Source organism: Micrasema longulum, unplaced genomic scaffold, assembly GCF_059751315.1.
Source record: "Micrasema longulum isolate JH-2025_06_02 unplaced genomic scaffold, ASM5975131v1 h1tg000336l, whole genome shotgun sequence".
NCBI classification, from domain to species: Eukaryota; Metazoa; Arthropoda; class Insecta; order Trichoptera; family Brachycentridae; genus Micrasema; species Micrasema longulum.
In genome coordinates this window covers 353,483-373,433 of record NW_028277540.1, presented here as the reverse complement: position 1 = coordinate 373,433, position 19,951 = coordinate 353,483, and the positions used below count along the sequence as shown (strand labels likewise).

The following is a 19,951-nucleotide window of genomic DNA, read 5'->3' as shown; positions in this document are numbered from 1 at the left end:
AGAGAAATCACATATAAAAGGGCACATTGCGTCATATACTTGAGATTAATGGGCTGATTATAGAAGTTTTTTTTCTCCTGTAAAAATAATTCTTTATCGATTTTATGGGCTTAAAAAATAAAATAAATATACTTTTAAATGCATAATACTAACCTCTAAGTCTTTATGGTCAGATATCCGAAGAAGAACTTCTCTAATACATTCTACAGGCAATTCGTGTAATTTAGGAACTGTTTCTGGACCGGGCTGAAATAATTATGAAATATACATAAATTTCATTTCTTTAAAAACTCATTTTCAAGTGACATGTGAAACATGTAAATTAAATTTTGAACACTGTACCGTGCTCCTTAGAACAGGTTTCCCTAGGAAGATATCTTAAATCAATTTTATGTTTTAAAAATCACACAGTATAATAAAAATAAATAAATATGTACGAATATAACTCAATATTGGCTATAGTGGCGCATCAGTCACTGAGCCTTTTAATCGTCGATAAAAAAGGGAAGAAAATCACTTGAGTACCTCACGCAAACGGATACGTTCAGCAATTGTGTGTATCCGACGTATCGTGTTGCGGTGGTGCCCCCAGAGGGCACGACTACCCAGGGGGCGCCCCCAGCATGAGCGGCGCTCCTGTTCGCATAAGGATCCCAGGGCCCCCAGGAGGGCCCGCAGCACACGCGGATTCTGTTGTGACTCGTGAACTGAAAAAAATTAAAGAAACATGTTAAGACCCTATGACCTTTTTGCATCCAGGTGTAAAGAAGAATTTAGTTAGGTGTGAAATAAAACCAGAAGCCCAATGGAGTATTTTTGACGGAATGCTCACTCAAGAGTTGAGAAAATTAACCTATTAAAAAAATGATTAATGTCAATCTTGCCTGGGATAGAGAAACGAGGTCTGAATGCAAAGACAGACTGATATGGCGTATTATTCTCTCCGCCTTCGAAGCGGCCTGATGGTGTTTTTGTTTATCAGTCCTCTATGCATCATCGGGTGTGGATGAGGGTAGGGTATGATATGATAAATGTACTTTTATTAAGTTTACTTGTGCAAGCATAGAATTATAATATACCAGAAGGCGCATAGAGCCAAGTTTGCATACTTCGTACTGTGTCCAAAAGTCTGCCATACCTTACCCTTACCTTCACCCTTACCTTCACCCCACATCCCACTTGCGCGTATGCGTGAAGTGGCCGCGTAATGTTGCCAGACAGTAAACAATATATTATCATAGCACAAATAAAAGAAAATTTTATGTTATGTTTTACTATAAAAATATTTTACTGACTGGACTATAAAAAAAGGTACTTTTATTAGGCAAATGTAAAAAAAAAAAAATATATTTATTAATTAAGTAAATAAATACCATTTAATATTATACTAAGGTTAATTAAATAAAAGACGGGTAAAAAATTCGACTACCTGGTCATACTAACAAAATGTCCGCCTTGTTTTATTTAACAATGTGACGGATGGTAAAATAATCCACTTCTTAAATAATATTATTTGCGAATTCGCTACTTACACATGAAATGTGATCCCAACGTATTCCCTTTTAAAAAGAGCAGCATTTTGACACTTAAAAACGACACAACACGGCATAATTGATTTTCAATCGGCGGTTGCGTACTAAGCGACGTCTACAGAGTAACTAATGTCCAAAACGTAAAACTACTTATTTATGAGTAGTTTAGTCGGCTTCAATTTAAAGCGCGTACTCGGTTTCTTGACAATTAAAATACGATGTGTGCAAGCTTTATCTCCCCATTCAAAAACAACCGTTATTTTGAATTAATTATATTTATTCATGTATGTACCATTTCTATTGATGTATTTTTTTTAGTACAAATTTTTAACCAACACTTCTTTTGACCAGTCTGTTTTTTAGTTGGCTAAAAAATATTGTTTCGAGCAATAAGTCCGCCAAAGCGCTTATTAAATAATAGTACAAATGTACGATTTAAATAAATAATACTATGCACACTTAATTAGCAAGAATAGATCTTTCGTCAAAAGTTGCCAGCTGAATAATAATTGTACATTTATTGCACAGTTTTTACATAGTGAATAAGCACTTGCAGATATTAAATATAATAGTATTTGAAATACAAGCAGAATAACATAGCCAAACAGGTTCTTGACCTTTTGTTAGCTCTGTGCTACAAATAGCAAGCTCACTCCAAAGCACAACTGATTTCTTAATGTTAGAAAATAGACCGATGTACTACTTGTAAGATAGTTATGCAAATATTAAACTGAAATTTATCATTGATTTAGAAGGGAATATGGAAAGCCATATAGCTTATGACCCGTTATTGTCAGATTTAAGTGATCACAATACGCACTGACACAGATCCACATCAACAAATGGTGGAGAATATTTTAGAGAAGGTAATATAGAAGTCTTATGACCTGTCATTGGCTGGTTTAAGTGGCCACTTTACACACTGTAAAATTCACAATTTTTCCTATGCTCAAACATCCATATTTCTTCAATTCTTCCATCTGTTGATTTTAGTGAAGTTAAATAAAGCTGAAACCTTTATTGTTGTGAAGAGATTCATCTGGTCGAATTATTTCACATACTAGGCAATGCCTGAACACTATTTTCCAATTTTTAAACTTCTTAAACAAGTTGGTTTTATTACAATATTTTGAGTTTGTCCAAATGTTTGTAGACAAAAGACTGGATTTCACCCCTTCGGGAGTCATTAAGATTAACAAATTATAACTAATTTACAATATAATAATTTACAATCGGGTTGTGGTCCTGTGGCTAGTATCTCGGACTCACGGACCAAAGGTCAATGGTTCAAATCCTGCTCTACCCCAACTTGATTCCCATTTTCTAACAGTGAGTTATTTAGAACTCGTTGAAAATAGCCGTCAAAATTGAATATTTGGGTATGTCATAAGAACGCAAATATTTCTTTTTCCTTAAAAAAAAAAAAAATTACGTTCATGTACAGGCAGAGTGGTGAATGCTACACAATGTATTATTTCTGAACTTTTATTGTTCAACTATCTGTAGCTGAACAAAAAAAAATAACAACTAGATAGTCTTGGTGTAATGGTCAGCGCGTTTGCCTACCATGCAAAAGGTCTTGGGTTTGATTCCTGACATGGTTGATATGAAATATTTATTTAAAAGGGTGTTTTCGCACTAGAATATTTCATAGTCCCTGGACTGGTATGATAAAAGAATGAAAACTAATAAATAAAACGAATAAAATATAAACAAAAAATTTTGCTCTTGTGACGTCTCTATAGCAATTTTGATATGTGTTTTAAAACAATATTTTGTATCGTTAAAAAAAATCTAAATTATCTATTGATCCATGAAAATAATGAGCTTTTTCCAGTCTTATTTGGAAGATCGGGGATTCATATTTGAATAGGACGGCAGTCAGCTTTTGACCAGTCAAGATAGGTTGTTCTCGGATGGGACTCTTACCTTGCATGGCGACTTCCTCGATCATGGCCAGCAGGACTTTCTGTGCGGCCCCGGGAAGGGCGGTCAGCTTCTGACCAGCCATGAGGAGTTGAAGAAGGGCGCAGATGTAGTTGAACCTCCGCACATCCTTCACAGCGCTGGTGAAGTCTAGACGACGGACAGCTTCCGAGAGACCGTTGAACCCGGCAATCTGAAAACAGCATTGAAATAATATAGTAAAAATATTAAAAAAACAAACAAATAAATGTTGTGTTATTCTGGATGGAGAAATTCATTGCTAGGGGAAAAAGGATAGAATTTTTTTTTTCTTACACACGATAAAAATTAGAGCATTTGATTGTTTGGCAAAGTATCTCAAAAATGTATGAAAAAATTAATAAAAATGAACTACTTTAAATTAACAATGTTTTGAGTATGTCCAAATGCTTGCAGACTGGCTGGATTTCCTTCCTGGGAAGTTATTCATAGTTAAATTTTAACACATTCACAAAAGTCAACAGATAGAAGAGTTGAGGAAATGTGGATGTTCAAACAAAGGCAGAATGGTGAATGTTACACAGTGTGTAAAGTGGCCACTTAAACCAGCCAATGACAGGTCATAATCCCTGTAAATGCCTAGACTTCCATATTCCCTTCTCAAAAACGTTTTCCCTCTCTGTTGCAACAAATTTAAATACTTTGAATTACGTCACAAGTTCTTCTGAATCAACCAGTGATAGTGTTGTGATAGATTTCCGGTTTCCGGGAACCCAACTCACCATTTAGCAGAACTCGCCGACTAGAACTTGTGACGTCACAGGGGGAGTAATTTCAAAATTACAATACTTTGAAAAATCATAGCACTGATAATTCGATACTTAATTATTGTTTTTTTTAATTTAGGTAAATTTTAAATAGACTATAAAAAACAAAAAAAACCCACTGAATTTTCCCAGTCTGTTTTTTAAGTAGGTTTGTTTTTATTTTGAATTCATTATTCAAATACCCTATAAAATAAATATTTTCAGTATGTCAAAATCAACTAATGTTTAAATTTGTTCGTCTCCAGGCAGATGCAATAGAACCAGAATTCTGAAGGAGTGTTTTCGACTCGATGGCTACTCTCAGGTAAAAACCTGAAAAAGGAAATCGAGTGGATAGTGGAGTTAACTACACTCCATGTTAAACTGGTTGGCGTGTTAGTCTACTATGCTTGAGGTTCCGGGTTCGATTCCTGGCAAAGGAGGGATGTGAAATATTGGTTTTTCTCTCTCTTCCACTCTTCCATCTGCTGACTTTTGTGAAGTAAGAGAGCTGAAACCTTAATCATGCGGGTGAGATTCATCCGGCTGAACCGGTGATTTTTATACTTTTTCTTTTACCAGTTAGTTGATTCAACAATGTTTTGAGTATGTTCGAATGTTTGCAGACAAGCGAAGTTCATTGTAATTTATTATATAAAATAAATGACGAGTGATACTTTAATCCACAAATTTGGAAATTTACAAATAATCCAAAATTTGTATATTCCAAATTTGTGGATTAAAGTATCACTCGTCTTTTATTTTCTAAAATAAATATAAAAAATCGATTAAAAACGTAATTTTTCATTATTAAAAAAAAATCCAAATCCTATCTTTATAATCGGTAAAAAAATATTAATAATATTAGAATAATATAGTATGGCTCCCTTGGGCGGCTAGTAGAATACTTAAACAGCCACAATATTGTAAATACCTGCAATAAAATATGGAATTTTAATTCATTTATTTATTTACATACATAAGTTTATTGTACATTATTTGAGACAAGTCCCAAGTCCATGGGACTAAAAGTCCTGTGTTGAGATGGGACTAGCAATTAGTTGACACAAACACATTAGTATATCTCCACAAATATAGAATCAGAAACATAAAAAATATTTTATACATGGCACATCAATATGGTAAATAGTAAACACAAACATTCGGAAAATCATCAAGGAGTTTCCTACTCAAATCCTTCCCACTAAGGAAAATCCAGTCCTTAACTACTTTCTCGAAAATAGTTTTTGTCCTTGAGAGTTTAATACGCTCTTCCAAAATATTAAACACTGTCAGTGCGATAAACGAGAGATGTCTCTGAGAAAAAGTCATACGGATTTTGGGTATGACATAATTCATGCTCTGGGAAAACCTCGTACGGACATTTTGCTTAGACCTCTCCTTATTGTTCGACCAGAAGTGTGGAAGTGCTTCTTTTAGGTACAGTTGTCTCATATCCAGCACCTTCATGTAGAACAACTGTTCTGACGGGTATGCTGGAGTATTCAATAACGTAAATAAACTTAAACTAACAAATAAATTTTAAATAATACAAAAAAAATGAAGGTAATAAATACAAAATGGCGGATATAAAAATATTTGTGGAAAAGTGACAGAGGGGCTAACGAAAATAATACAGGCCAGTAATTTACGATTACGTCAGCCACGTAACAAGTTGCAACAATTTTATTTTGCTTTACTTTCACATGCAGATAACATACGGAACACTCACAATAAATCTATTATACAAAATACGTTGCTCGGCAGCTATTATATCGAGCCATAATCGGCAGAACAACGTAAGCGACATTTTTTGCGAATTGCGTTTTTTTAAGGAAAAGTGTTCCTTATTGTCCCCTGCACAAGTGTTAAAAACATCATAGCTCTGTAAAATTCACCTGCCACATTTGAGGATATTTATTTTTATTTATTAAAAGAAAACAACAGCCATTATAACAACAACAAAAAACAATATTTATAAATAAACCAAAATTATAGGTCAATTATAGTTTTCTATGTATTACTCCGCATCATTCCACTGTAAAAATATATTTATATATACTCGTATGTTGCCACATTAATTTTAAGCTAAGCAAAACAACGTAACCGACGAAAATGTAGGCGATTACGCTAGCTCGAACCACTGTCAGAGTTATAGGCAAAACAGCGTAACCGCCACTATCTTAAAAGCTGAAGGTATTTAAACAATTTGGCTGTCATTTCAGTATTGGCAGTAACCAACCATTATAAATCCCATTTACTGAATTATTTAAAAAAATACATATGGAACAAAAAAAAAACTATCCTGCACAATTCACCATTTGTCGCTTACGTTGTTCTGCCGATTATAGCTCGATATATTGAGCCACGATCGCCAAAACATCGTAACCGACATTTAAGTCATTAAACATCGTAACCGATATTTCAGTCAGTTTGATAATGTCCTAACAAGGCGAAACGCGTCACATATATTTCAAAAAAATAAAAGTGGAACTCAATCCAATAAAAGTGTTTTGTTTTGAATACCTTACCAAAAAACAATATTTTACAGGAGAACACTTCCCCACAACAAGGAAATACCACTTTTTCAATTTAAATTAATACGTGTCTATAAAATGCTGTCGAGTAAAAAAAAAAACTTTATATACTTATAAGTGGCATATTTAAAAAAAAATATATAATTTTAAATTCCCGCGCAAACGTTCATTACATTGGCCACGCCCCTTTATGTACATGTTTATTATTACAATTATTATTTTAAGTTATTTTTGTACATATAATTTTGTTGTCTATTGTTTGTATCTATATTGTTATTCCTTTTGTTTGTGTTGTTCTCATGTTCATTGTAAATTAATGTAACTTGTTTTTGGCCGATGTTATTATATTTTGGTAGAAGGCCCTAATAAAGGAAAAAAAAACGTCTTACGTCAATAACTTTGTGACCGTTTAAACTTAAACAAAACATCGTCACGAATCTCGACGTCACAATTGTCAAGGCCAAACATGTTGCGTTTTTGTGGAGACATATATTTAAAAAATATAATTAATTTTTCTAAATCCATTTCATAATTTTTTATCGCTTTTCGAAGTATGTGATATTTCCCTATTAACAAGGAATATGCATTGAGAATGGAACTCTGTTTTGTCTGTTTGTTTTATTAATATCAATAAATTAAATATTCGAAACAAAACTTAGTTATCAAAAGAAAAAATATTCTCCCGTAAACATTGGTTTGTTCTCGTCGGTTACGATGTTTTGGCGATCGTGGCTCGATATTGTAACAAAGGTAGGCTATTATTATGTACACGTAGTTATGCTTGGACGCGTGATAAAATTGGTTTAATAATTTAATTCGAAAAGAGTCACCATTTTCCATGAAAACACAAAATGTTAACACGTAAAGGCTGCGAGAGTTTTACAAATATGTATGTATTCGGTTTAAATATAATCATAACATTTTTCTAACGCCAAAATTTTACGTAAATATAATTATTTTACGTGGTTATGTTCATGGCGAGGCAGCGCAATGGCGTGTAATAAATAGACAGAGATAGGCACCGTGGCGCAGTTGGTGTGACGGCCAATTGTGAAACTGGCATCGCAGGTTCGATTCCCGCCAATTGCAAGAAAAAAAAAATCACGATACACATGCAATCATTCATGTAAGAAAGAGATGTACATATTTCCTTAGTTCATATTTATATAGAAACAATACGAGCTGGCAGGTTTTAAAGTTTTTGAAAATGTGCTTAAAATATACCTGGCTTACTTAAATATACCTAGATTACTAACCTACTTATTCCACAAAATGGATTGTATTTACGAATGAAACCATACATCTGTATTGTTTTTCACAGATGCAGTGCAATTAAAGTATTTTTTCGTCATACACGACTGCATACTTCTGCGTAGCATCACGTCTGATCATGATGATAGTCCATTAGATAATAAAGGCATGAAAGGTATAAGGTAAAGAAATAATTCACGATAAGTCGCGACGTGAAATGCCATTTTCTTCGCGTTTGTAACGTGTCTATTTAATTTATTATAATACGTCATTGATACAGTAACACAAAGAAAAACATGAATGGATGATTCAAAATTCAAATTTAAGGTGAAACAAGAAACTCAACCTATGTACTGTTAAAACATGATGTATTTGTATATCAAATTATAAATAGCCTCAAAATTTATGTGGTTCAAACCCAAATAAAAAATATTTTTGTGACGTCGCGTCATAGAAAAGAAAACTATCGAGTAGGTACCGCGCATTTTCAACAGGTAATGGGTACTTACTGGCAAAGATAAAACCAAACAGTTTTTAAAAAGCAGTAAAAAAAGAACAAATTTCAGGGGGGCTATTTTTAAATTCTGTCTTCTGAGAACGTCGCGTCGCCTTACTAGTTCCGGATGACTAAAAAAATAAAGACAACGCTAACAGCCATTGAATACAAAATACTATTTTTGTATTTTTCTCCAAGTCTATCTTTAGAACCTACCTATATAATATGTACATGGATACTGTGTGGTCTTCAGTTTTCCTTTTTTTAAAGTTGGTTTTGCCTCAGCCACTGTCGAGACAAATAGATAGCAAATATTGCGTTGCCCTCATCGAGCTGATTTCTTCAGTTTATTTATCGAAAATAAATTAAAAAGAAAATCGAATTCGGACAACCGACCATGAGTAATATCATGAAATTTACGTTTTTTCACGGTTTTGCAAACGAACGGTGAAAACGTGCATTTATTTCTTCAACAGCAAGAATAGTATTTTAGGCACAGGTAAAAATTAATATTTGCCATTGAGAGTTTGAAATCAATAATAAAAATAACAGGGTATTGTAAAGTAATGACACAATTTTATCTCTAACTCCATAGTTCAGACTTCAGACATAAACTGCCGGAACTGCCAGCAGTAGCTATCCAGGGCCCGTATTAAAACGAGAAGCATACGGAGTTATCTTTAATTGTCTGTAAAGTCAAAGCCAATTTTCTGAATGAAAAATAAAATACTCTTGAAATATTTTTCTTAAAACATCTTTGATTACGGGTTGCTAGCAAAGATATATAAAATTTTCACACAAATATGCACATTTCCGTACATATGATTTTACTTTATATACAAAATACTTAATGCTATAAGTGATGTCCCATCTCTGTTGCAATCCATTTCTTTTCACGTTCCCATCATGTCACCAGAAGTCAAAATCTGCTATTCATTCAATCTTCTAAGAGCAATGTGTAGATTAGTCAATTCGTCACATAACTTGGAATTCTTTGGGATAGATGTTCCGGCTTTTCGTAGATCTCTTAGCCAGTAAAACAGTGCAGGATGAATTAGCATGGTTAAGCTCGAAGTTTTACATGCTTATTTTGGTTATGAATATATTGTTTACCATTATTTCATTGCCCTTGTTTGTCTTTGCTAAATGGTTTTATGTTATTTTTGTTCAGTTTCTTTTACATATGTTTCTTCGTGTAGCTGTTGAAATTATATAATAAATAAATAAATATACAATCAAAGATAACTCTGTTAACTTCCCATTGTAATCAGGGCCCTGATGCCTTATGAACAAAGGCTCTCGAAGTCTCGGGAGGCATCTGAAGTATACGGCTAAGCAGATGTGAAGTTCGAAAACTACATATTATGGTTTATTTTTCTATAATACACGCAATAAAATGTTTATTTTGTTCTTACCTCCCGTGTACACTTGATAGTGATGCGACAGTGTGGAGCGACATTGGGACACGTGTTTTCTGAATTTGCAGCCGCCTCGTCTGATATGTCTCCATCCCTTTGGAAAAAAGATAAATTAAAAATAGATTGAAAAAACGCCGAACTAAGAAAATAACACGCACAGGAATGCGAGTGTATTTCTTGGGGAAAATATACGACGAAACTTGGAAATTAAGATATATTTAATTCCCACAAAGTAATGGTAAAAATACATAACTATTATTATTTATTTAAATATATGCACATAAAATATACAGAAGTAAACTAAAACTAGATCGCGCAAAGCTAATAATAAATAAAAGGATGCTTGTCGGCGTGTTTCTAATACAAACAAACATAGGAAATTATCATAAAAACAAATAAATACATAAATAAAATAAGCTAAAACAATGCTATGAATTTGAAAAGGAAAAAATAAAAATTGAACACAACACTTTTACGCTAAGAAATCTTGATTTTTTTATAAGTCCTTCAACCGTCTGCTCCTTTGCTCTTTCACCTCGGCAGGAAGCTTTTTGAACAGTCTTGGTATATTAAATTCCGCTGTTCTGTGCTCTGGACTCAGTCATCAGTTTCACGACTAAAATTGATCTTTTTCCATGCCGGTAATTGAGCAGGGTTTTTTCCTTGTCGAAGTATTTAACTATCAACTAAAAGTATTATAGTACACAGTTGCTTCAACGGAAATACCCCACGATGCGATGCTCGTGTCATTTTCGTTGCTAATTTTCCAAATTTTGTCACTTGAAATAATTATTGTGAGGAGTAATTTCTGGAAAATGTTAATTCCATCCACGTATGCCTTGTGAGTTCCTCCCCAAGACAGAATTACGTATGATAGTATTGATTACGCAAGACTTGTGTAGACCACCATAAGAAATTTAAAGGGTAATATTTTCTTCAGCTGATGAAGAGACATTTTGTCTCGTGCGAATACTGTCAATGTGTTCAAAGTTTGTTGGTTAATAAAATAAAAGGGCAATGGCTGGTTTAATATTTTTGCATGAAATAATATCTAACTATATAGATGCCCATAATATCCTCAATGAGATTAACCTCAACGTACCTCGCCGTAATTAGCGTGCCGATACTGTCTTCGCAGTAGGAAATTTTAGAACCAACCTCGGATTCTTTTCCCCTTATGTCTGTTAAGGATCCTCAGAACAGTTAACGAAATCTCACTAAACAGCACTGCCGATGTGTCCCTACACTAAAGGCGAGCTAGCAGTGTTAACACTCCTGGGTTAAATATGACACAGCGACCATATTTGCCGAAGTTGTGCTATTTCCATAACTACTGTAATTTAGAGTAGTTTCTGAGATTGTTTAGATTCAATTAATGTACTTCGTAAGCATACTAAGAAAACTGGCCAAACCATTTTTTTTCGATTTTTCACCAAGTTAAAATATAAAATCAAGTGCTGGATTTTATATTTTACTGAAACAAAACCAAGTCCACTTTTATCTCAAAGTCTTTTTTTACAAAAGCGATAATTGTAAATTGATTTTCATTTTATTTGGTTTTGAGTTTTTTTTTCTTCTAAACATATTTTTTTATTTTCAAAGCATTAAAAACAAAATAATTATTTTATAAGTGCACGATATTATAATATGTCCGTACTCTTTCATTTGAATCGTAATTAAAACTAATGTCTGAGTTCACGATAATAAACTATTATTTGATAGTCTATCGGGACAAATTTGATTTTATAATTTATGTTTTCTTTATGTATTAATGTTGTAATAATATGTGTATTCTATTGAACAAAGGCTCTATGTTAAAAATAACAATAATAACCAAGAAATTCTATGAACATCTGCGACAGGAAATATTGACAAAATCAAAACAGTTCCATACTAAATACAATACATTGCTAATCATCTGTTTATGTAAAACAAAAGAAACTTAAAATTAAAAGTGTAATAAATAGCAAAACTATTAGTTTGCGACTACATAAAAACTTCAAACTTGATTTGCCAACAAACAAGAATTATGACTTGGCCAGTTTTTCTTGTATGATCACGGTACATTTAATTCATATACAACATATTATAAGGGCTTTCGTAAGTCTGTCGATTGGCTTGAAAAAAAATAAATATATTTTTTAAGTTCTGTCTAAGGTTAGAGGGCAAAACTGTAATGAAAATCCACACAAGTATTTTATTAGAAGATAATTATTTGTAATTTACTTTACAAAATGCACCAGACGGTACAACTCGGGAGCGCCATTAAGCTTAAGTGGTAAAAACAGTTAAGCCATCAGAACAGGAGTGGTCCATATATAGACATCGTATGTAGTTAGTATGTCTAATGTCTACAATGTGCAGACATACCATACTAAGAAGACGAAACAGCAATTTTATGCATGTAGATGTAGAAGTAAGTTTGGTATCCGAGTGCAGTTAAGATCTATTTATTTTAATGAGGAAGTGTATTACCTATTAAAACGTTCTGCATCTCGGTTGTAATATATTAATATTATTAGAATTTTATAATTATACACGCATTTTCAAAATACTTCATGCTATAAGTGATGTCACATCTCTGTTGCAATACATTTATTTTCATATTCCAAACCATGTCACCAGAAGTCAAAATCTGCTATTTATTAAATTTTCTAAGAGCAACTTTTATTTTTATGCCCCAATGTACAGAATGTGTAGATTAGTCAATTCGTCGCAAGGCTTGGAATTCTTTGGGATAGATCTTCCGGCTTTAGATAGATCTAGATCTTAGATAGATCTTAGGTAGATCTCTTCGCCACTAAAACAAGGCTGGATGAAGATGGATTGGCATGGTTTAGCTCGAAGTTTTATATGTTTATCGTGTTTAGGAATATATTCTATACCATTATTCTATTGTCCTTGTTTGTCTTTGCTACATAGTTTTGTGTTCTTTTTGTTCAGTTTCTAGTACATATGTTTCTTCATGTAACTGTTGTAATTGGCTTAGGCGGTGTATTTAATAAATAAATAAATTTGAAAATAAAAAAATGTTGCAACAGAGAGGGAAAACATTTTTGAAAAGTCTAGGCATTAGGGCTTATGACCTGTTATAACTGTGTTGCAACAAATTTAATAATATTTTTATTTTTATTTGTTTATTTTTCCATACATATATTATTTACATAGAAATATAATTACAAAAAGACATCTTAAAATTAAGCTATAACATAAATTGGGAAAAATGCCCACAAAGACTTCAGCGTCTGAGCGTGGGCCATTCCTTTTTTAATTATTAAAAAGTTTATGGCATAAAATAAATATGGTACGACATGAAAAGAAAAGAAGAGAAAATAAAAATAAAAGAAAAACCCAAATTAACATATGCTGATATTACGATACGAAGACATGATTTATTTGCAGTATGCATTTATTTTTATTTTAAAGAATGTGTCTATCTGTTCCTTCCATGCCAATCCAAGACCTCAAACCTACTTTAAACTGTACCAGTGATTTAATGTTTTGTGGTTTCTTAGTTGGAAGATTGAAGGATCTTGGACCAACATGTAAGGAGTGTCTCTGTGCGAACTTAGTTCTGCATCCTGGAACTGACAGTACACTATCGGATCTATTACTAATACGGTTTAAATCATTATCTCTAAGGAGGAAATCCAGTAAGTCTGCAAGCATTTGGACATACCCAAAACATTGTTGAAATAAATTAGCTCCCAAAGGGGTTGAATCCAGTCCTTGTCTACAAAAGTTTGGACAATTTTCGTTTCTTACAATATTTGAGTTCAAATGTTTGTAGACAAAATACTGGATTTCACCCCCTCGGGAGTCATTAAGATCAACAAATTACAACAGGGATGGAGAATACCTGTAAATGCCTAGACTTCCATATTCCCTACTTTAAGGTATCCTCCATCCCTGTTGTAATTTGTTCATTTTTGTTTCGTTGAATATGAAGCGTCAAAAAAAGTTAGCAATAGCAATATAGCAATTTGTTAAATATTAAATAATACATTTGTGATTAAAAAAATAATAAACGTATTCAAATGTAAAAAAAAAACTTGAAACTTGGTTTTGTTTATCGCTCCCCAACTTACCTATTAAAATGCTGCGATTATTTGTAAGATCTTACTGGATACAATATTATTATCCTGTTTTAATGATAGCGTAGGTTTTTCAAAACATGTAGGTGTAAAGATTATGTAGGTAATTATTTTAGTGGTTTAAAGAAAGCTAGCAAAACATAACGGAATATCATGAAGTCATCATTGTATATGCATATACTTAGACGACCATATTATTTATCTAGTCCCCTGTTCATAAATTGAATATTAATAGAATCGAATGTTCAAAAAAAAATCCTGAAACAAGTCAATTACAAATTTCATTTGCATTTTCCAAATTTTATGGCTTCTTTAAAATTTCATAACCTTCATTCATTGGCAGACAGAAGAGATATTTTCGATCAGATCCTGCTTTACAAAACTGTAAATAATAAATTTGATTCCCGAGAACGAATTATTCATCTACTTGCTTACCGTGTCCCCTCCAGACCAACTAGACTGTCTGTCATTTTCTATATTCGTAATATTAAAACTAATCATCGGAAACATTCAACCATCCCTCGTATATGTGAAGCATTTAACAAAAAATGTAATAGTCTAGATATATTTAACACTCCATATAATAGGTACAGAAGAGAACTAAAAGGCTTGATTCAGAATAACAGAGAATAGATGTTTTGTCTCTTTTCTTGCTCTTAATCATTTTAAAAAATGCAATTTTTCACTCCTACTTTCCTTCAATCATCCTTTACCACTCCTTATCAATTTCCTTCTTTTCCTTCCCACTATCTCCTTGTTTTGTTCATATTTATTTTATTTTAATATAGAGTATATTTATTCTTTATATAGTTCAAACCGTCGTCGCTTTATTGTAGTATAATTTAGTAAATACATATTATTTAATGACAGGCCCTACTACGTAAACATTTTTTTATAGTTTTTATTTATATTCAATTAACCCGTACATATGTTTGTTTTTTAAATAAATAAAATAATATTTCCTTCTCAAAAAGGTTCTCTATCTCTGTTGGAATTTTATCAACAAGATAATATAAGTTTGTGAAAAATACAAATAACATGATTTAAAAATATAATATTTATAAAGTATGACATACTATGACGAGAGTTTTTTTTTCTGTAATTTTCAATTGCATTTAACATTTTTTTCTAAAATCTACTATAATCCCCCTTTAATAAACTTATATATTTATGTCAATTAAATTTTGAACATTGTACACTATGTACAGATGTACATGTACATACAGTTCTCATTTGAACTGATTTCCTTAGTAAGGAGGACTCTTAAATAAATAAATACATTCGAATCGGGTTGTGGTCCCGTGGCTAGTGTCTCGGACTCACGGCTCAAAAGACCGTGGTTCGAATCCCACTCTACCCCAACTTGATTCCCATTTTCTAATAGTTAAGTCATTTACAACACGTTGAAAATGGCATTTGAAATAACTTTTTTGGGTAAATCGTAAGAACGAAAATATTAATTTAAAAAAAAAAAACATATTTAAAAAAAAGTGGAGACGAGAAATCGAAGCCTACCCTAGTACTTAAATGAGACTTATAAAGACCAAGGTTTCGATCTTAAAATTGAAAGTTTTTTAATGTATTCATATGGGACGTATCATTTATACATGCATTATGGATACATTTTACTTTGCTAGAAAGGGTAAAATTAAAAATATACAAATCAACTAATGAATTCGGTATGTACGTAGGTACTAGGTATACAGTCCTCGAGTTTATTAAAGATAATCATAGCTTACAGCAGAGCGCAAAGTATCGTAAGGCCGCTACGTAAGTACTGATAGCTTATAGCAGTGACGTAGGTACAATACAAGAAAAGAATTTTTCAGTAATGCTATGCTGATATAGAATGCATTTTAGTCTTCATATGTTTTATTTTCATGATAATTTAACGTAGTTGTGCAGAAAGCAGCCAGTCCACAATTTCTAAAAAATTATATATTGATGTTATTGGGTTCAGTAAGGTCCATTCTATGTTCTGCTAAAAACAGCGAGACCGCTTTCATACAAAAAACGGTATTAATCACCTTCTGAAAATGGTGTCGATCACAAAAACGGCATTTCTCAATTCGCAAAAAACACCCACGGCACTAGAAAAATCTTACGATACTTTAAAAATCATTAAAACTGGTCAAATACGTAATAAGATTCTTGTTCGTAACATAAAAAAAAACTAATGCATTCATTGTTTATCATTTGTTAAAGTCAAAAACATTCCAACTGTTGTGTAGATGTGATTATACACTATTTTCACAAAAGTGATATTATATCAGTTTCAATTTTCTATGGCTGGCTGATTTCTGCATAACTACGTTCAATTGTTTTGCCTTATGCTCATTTAAAAACTCATTTGCAGTGCAACATACGAAATTTGAGTTCCTATAAAAACGGTGTTACATAAAATGTATATGATATTCATAAATACCCTTCGGCAACACAAAATTCTTAATGAATATAAATGTATATAGTTGCACTAATTTCGATAAATTTTAGACAAATTAGAAATGTTAAATGTACCAAAAGATGAAGAGGATTTATTAGGATTTAAATTTGTTGCAACAGAGAGGGGAGGCTTCTTTGAGAAGAGAAGGCGAAAGAAGGATTCTAGGCATGTACAGGGCTTATGACCTGGAAGAGTTGAGGAAATGTGGATGTTTAAACATAGGCAGAATGGTGAATTTTACACAGCGTGTAACCCCTGTAAATGCCAAGACTTCCATATTCCCTTCTCAAAATGTTTTTGCCTCTCTGTTGCAACAAATTTAGATCTAAATAATTCAGTAGAAGGGAAATTTATCCTGTCTACAAATATTTGGACATACTCAAAGCATTATTGAAGATTGATTTAAATTACAAAATGTATAAAACACGATATGTTTAAAACTAAATTTTATGGGTTATAATCATTGAGGTAAACATGAGCGTTCAAAACATGTTTTCTCAACCTGTGGCCTATTGGCAAATGTTCGATAGAACGAACTTTAGTCTGTTGCGAGCATTCCCTGGCTACTTTTCTCGCAATTACTAAAATGCCTATATGTACGCTAAGATACTGCACAAATCGATCTGGAAAAGATAGAAAGAGCGATGGTATAACCTTTATCCGGTAAGTAATGTTTTTATCTTAATCAATACTTGTTTAAAATAGCTATTTTAATGTAAAAAAAACGTTTTATTAATATGTTACCAGTCGTAATCTATCTCCTGTGTCTGTCCTGCTCAGTTAGTCGAGCGTATAGTGTAACGATAAACAAAGGTGACGCGTATGCGGAAGGGAGCGACATACTGAATATAACTTACAGTAGACATATGTAAAAAGTCCGTGCTTTTTACTGTACTACTTGTTTTGCTTGTCAAAGGCGACGTAATATGACGGGGCGATACTTGCTCTCTCCGCTGTTTATTCTCTTTCCTTTGGGGACGACTTTTTAGCTCGGATTTGGATGGAGTATTATCTATATATATTATATCTCGATGGTTATAATTTATAATGTAACCCTCATTACTTATGTATATGTATAATTAAGATGACGCAATAGATTGTTTGTTAAAAAAACTGGTTTTAACATGCTCTTCTTTTGCACGTGCCGAGCTATAAGAATATCAATGTGAGGGGCAATTTCGTATTGGTGAGCGTTTCGTATTTTGAGTATTTTTTCGAGAACAGTTTGTTTACAGTTATTGATTTAAATCATTTTCAAAATACTTTAGGATAAAAAATCAAAATAGAGGATGAAAATATATATAATAATTTCACAAATATTCAAATCAAAAATCAGAATGTGCGCTTGTACGAATTTCACTGCAAGTCACTGTGTAATAAAGGTGACGCAATATATTGTTTCAAAATTAATGAACATAGAAACTTTTTATGTTTTATTTTTATGAAATACTAACAATAACATATTGTCATCAAATCATCATAAAGTCATCAAACACTTTCCATACCTGGTGGTGCATAAAACACGGCATTGTTAAACTAAATGCAGAGTATCACTATCGTACTATGTTCAGAAACGTAAGGTGATACGTCTTACGCTTCAAGGGCAAGACCAGAGGCAATAACATATTTCAGTGTAAAATCACTTTAAAATAGAAACATTTCATGCAGACCATCCCAGGAATCGAACTCGGGATTTCAAGCATAAAACATGTTAACATTAATTACATCGCAAGCTTGATGAGTAATATTTTGAACACGATAACTGATGACGTAGGTGTAAAGAAAATTCACTGTACGCCCATGGAATGCGGATGGGAAACTAAAGCATATTGCCTTGTATAAAAATTAATAAAACTCGCTGAAACTTTGCAATAAAATTTTGGAATACTAAAAATATACAAACGCAGGCACCTCGGCTTTTCTATAGCTAACTAGGCCAAATTCAGAACTCCAAACTCTATATTTATTATATCTCTATACTCCAAGCGCTACATGCTACATGCAGAGCGAAGCGAATACGGGAATTCTACGGGAGATAAGGCATGTTCATGACCCAAATAAAATAGGAAGTATGTGGGTTATACAATAGGGATAGAGATTGGATTACGCAATGTAAACCCTAAAATACTGCGTGCTACACACCTTTTTACATTAAATAGGGAAAATAGCGAAAAAAATAAAATATTATAACAACAACAAACCATCACGCCGTTTCCCCGTAAGGATAGGCAGAGAGGATAGAACGCCACAACACTCTATCTTTGCATACAGATCTCGCTTCCTCTACATTCATACATCTTCTCATGCACGCGCGCCGATTATTCCAACTTTTGACATGTCCATCTTCAAGTATTTGTTGGATTTGGTCATGCCATGTCTTTCTCGGTATTCCTCTATTTCTGCATCCATCAACATTCGCATTGTAAATATTCTTAGCCGTTCTTTCGCTGTCCATTCGTATTAACTCATATTGTGCATCTAAATGAATGTTGATAAAATTTAGGCTCATTATGCTCTGTAACAGATTGATAAATTTTTCAAAGTTCAAGCTAAGTGGAAATTTTCTATATTGTGCACTCGTTAAATTATTAAATTAAATAATTTATTGTATCCTTTATTGCTTTCCTTCCTTATCCTTATTTTCTCTTTAAATATTTTGAAGTTTTTCTATTATTTAATGCGTATAAACTGTTATTTCGTTACATTATTAATTACTTTAATTTATACTTCATCGACCATTTAAATTAATATTACAATTATGATTTTGCATTATTTTCTGTAATATTAATTTAAATGATTATTGAATATTGGATTACCTATATTTATAACTACATAATATTACGTATAATGTTATTTCTTTTATTGAATTGTTATTCTTAATACTAGTATTATGACAAATATTATTATGTAATTATTGTTTATTTTAAGTTACCATACATACTTTTATTGTTAATTAAGAGATGGTTTAACATAAGCACAGTCTAAAGGTTCACACTTGGGTTACACTGTTCTCGTGTGTTGTGTTGAGGTCTGGGCCCCGATTACAATAAGAAGTTAACATTTATCTTCAATTTTATCTACAAAGTAAAATTAAGTTTTCTATATGGAAAGCAGAATATACATACATTTCTAAACATGTTCAATTATAGGTTACCGACGAAGATACTTTAAATGTTCATGCAAATATACTCATTTTCGTACACAAATATCGGTTTTTCTTTATACAGTCGAAGATAACTCTGTTAACTTCCCAATACTTCCCATTGTAATCGGGGCCCTGGTCTGTCGTGAGTTAAGGTGGGATTACATTGTTATGTTGTGGAGTGGCGCGGTGTGATGATTCATCGTGTTTGCTTAATTTTTAAAAAATTTTTTAGTAAAAAAATATTTGCGTTCTTACGATTTACTCAAATATTTAATTTTGAGAGCCATTTTCAACGAGTTGTAAATAACTCACTATTAGAAAATG

General features: G+C 32.4%; 1 protein-coding gene across 1 annotated transcript in view; it reads right to left on the bottom strand.

Moving 5' to 3' along the window:
• LOC148282349 (F-box only protein 25) overlaps positions 1-19,951 on the bottom strand; it is a 30,229-nt gene that overhangs the window by 7,657 nt on the left and 2,621 nt on the right. The window contains exons 2-5 of the mRNA XM_088225222.1: positions 9,943-10,039; positions 3,462-3,651; positions 526-707; positions 154-246 (exon numbers count right to left, since the gene is read on the bottom strand). Of these exons, the coding sequence (XP_088081348.1) occupies positions 154-246; positions 526-707; positions 3,462-3,651; positions 9,943-10,039 (562 nt within the window). The remainder of the gene's footprint in view (positions 1-153; positions 247-525; positions 708-3,461; positions 3,652-9,942; positions 10,040-19,951) is intronic.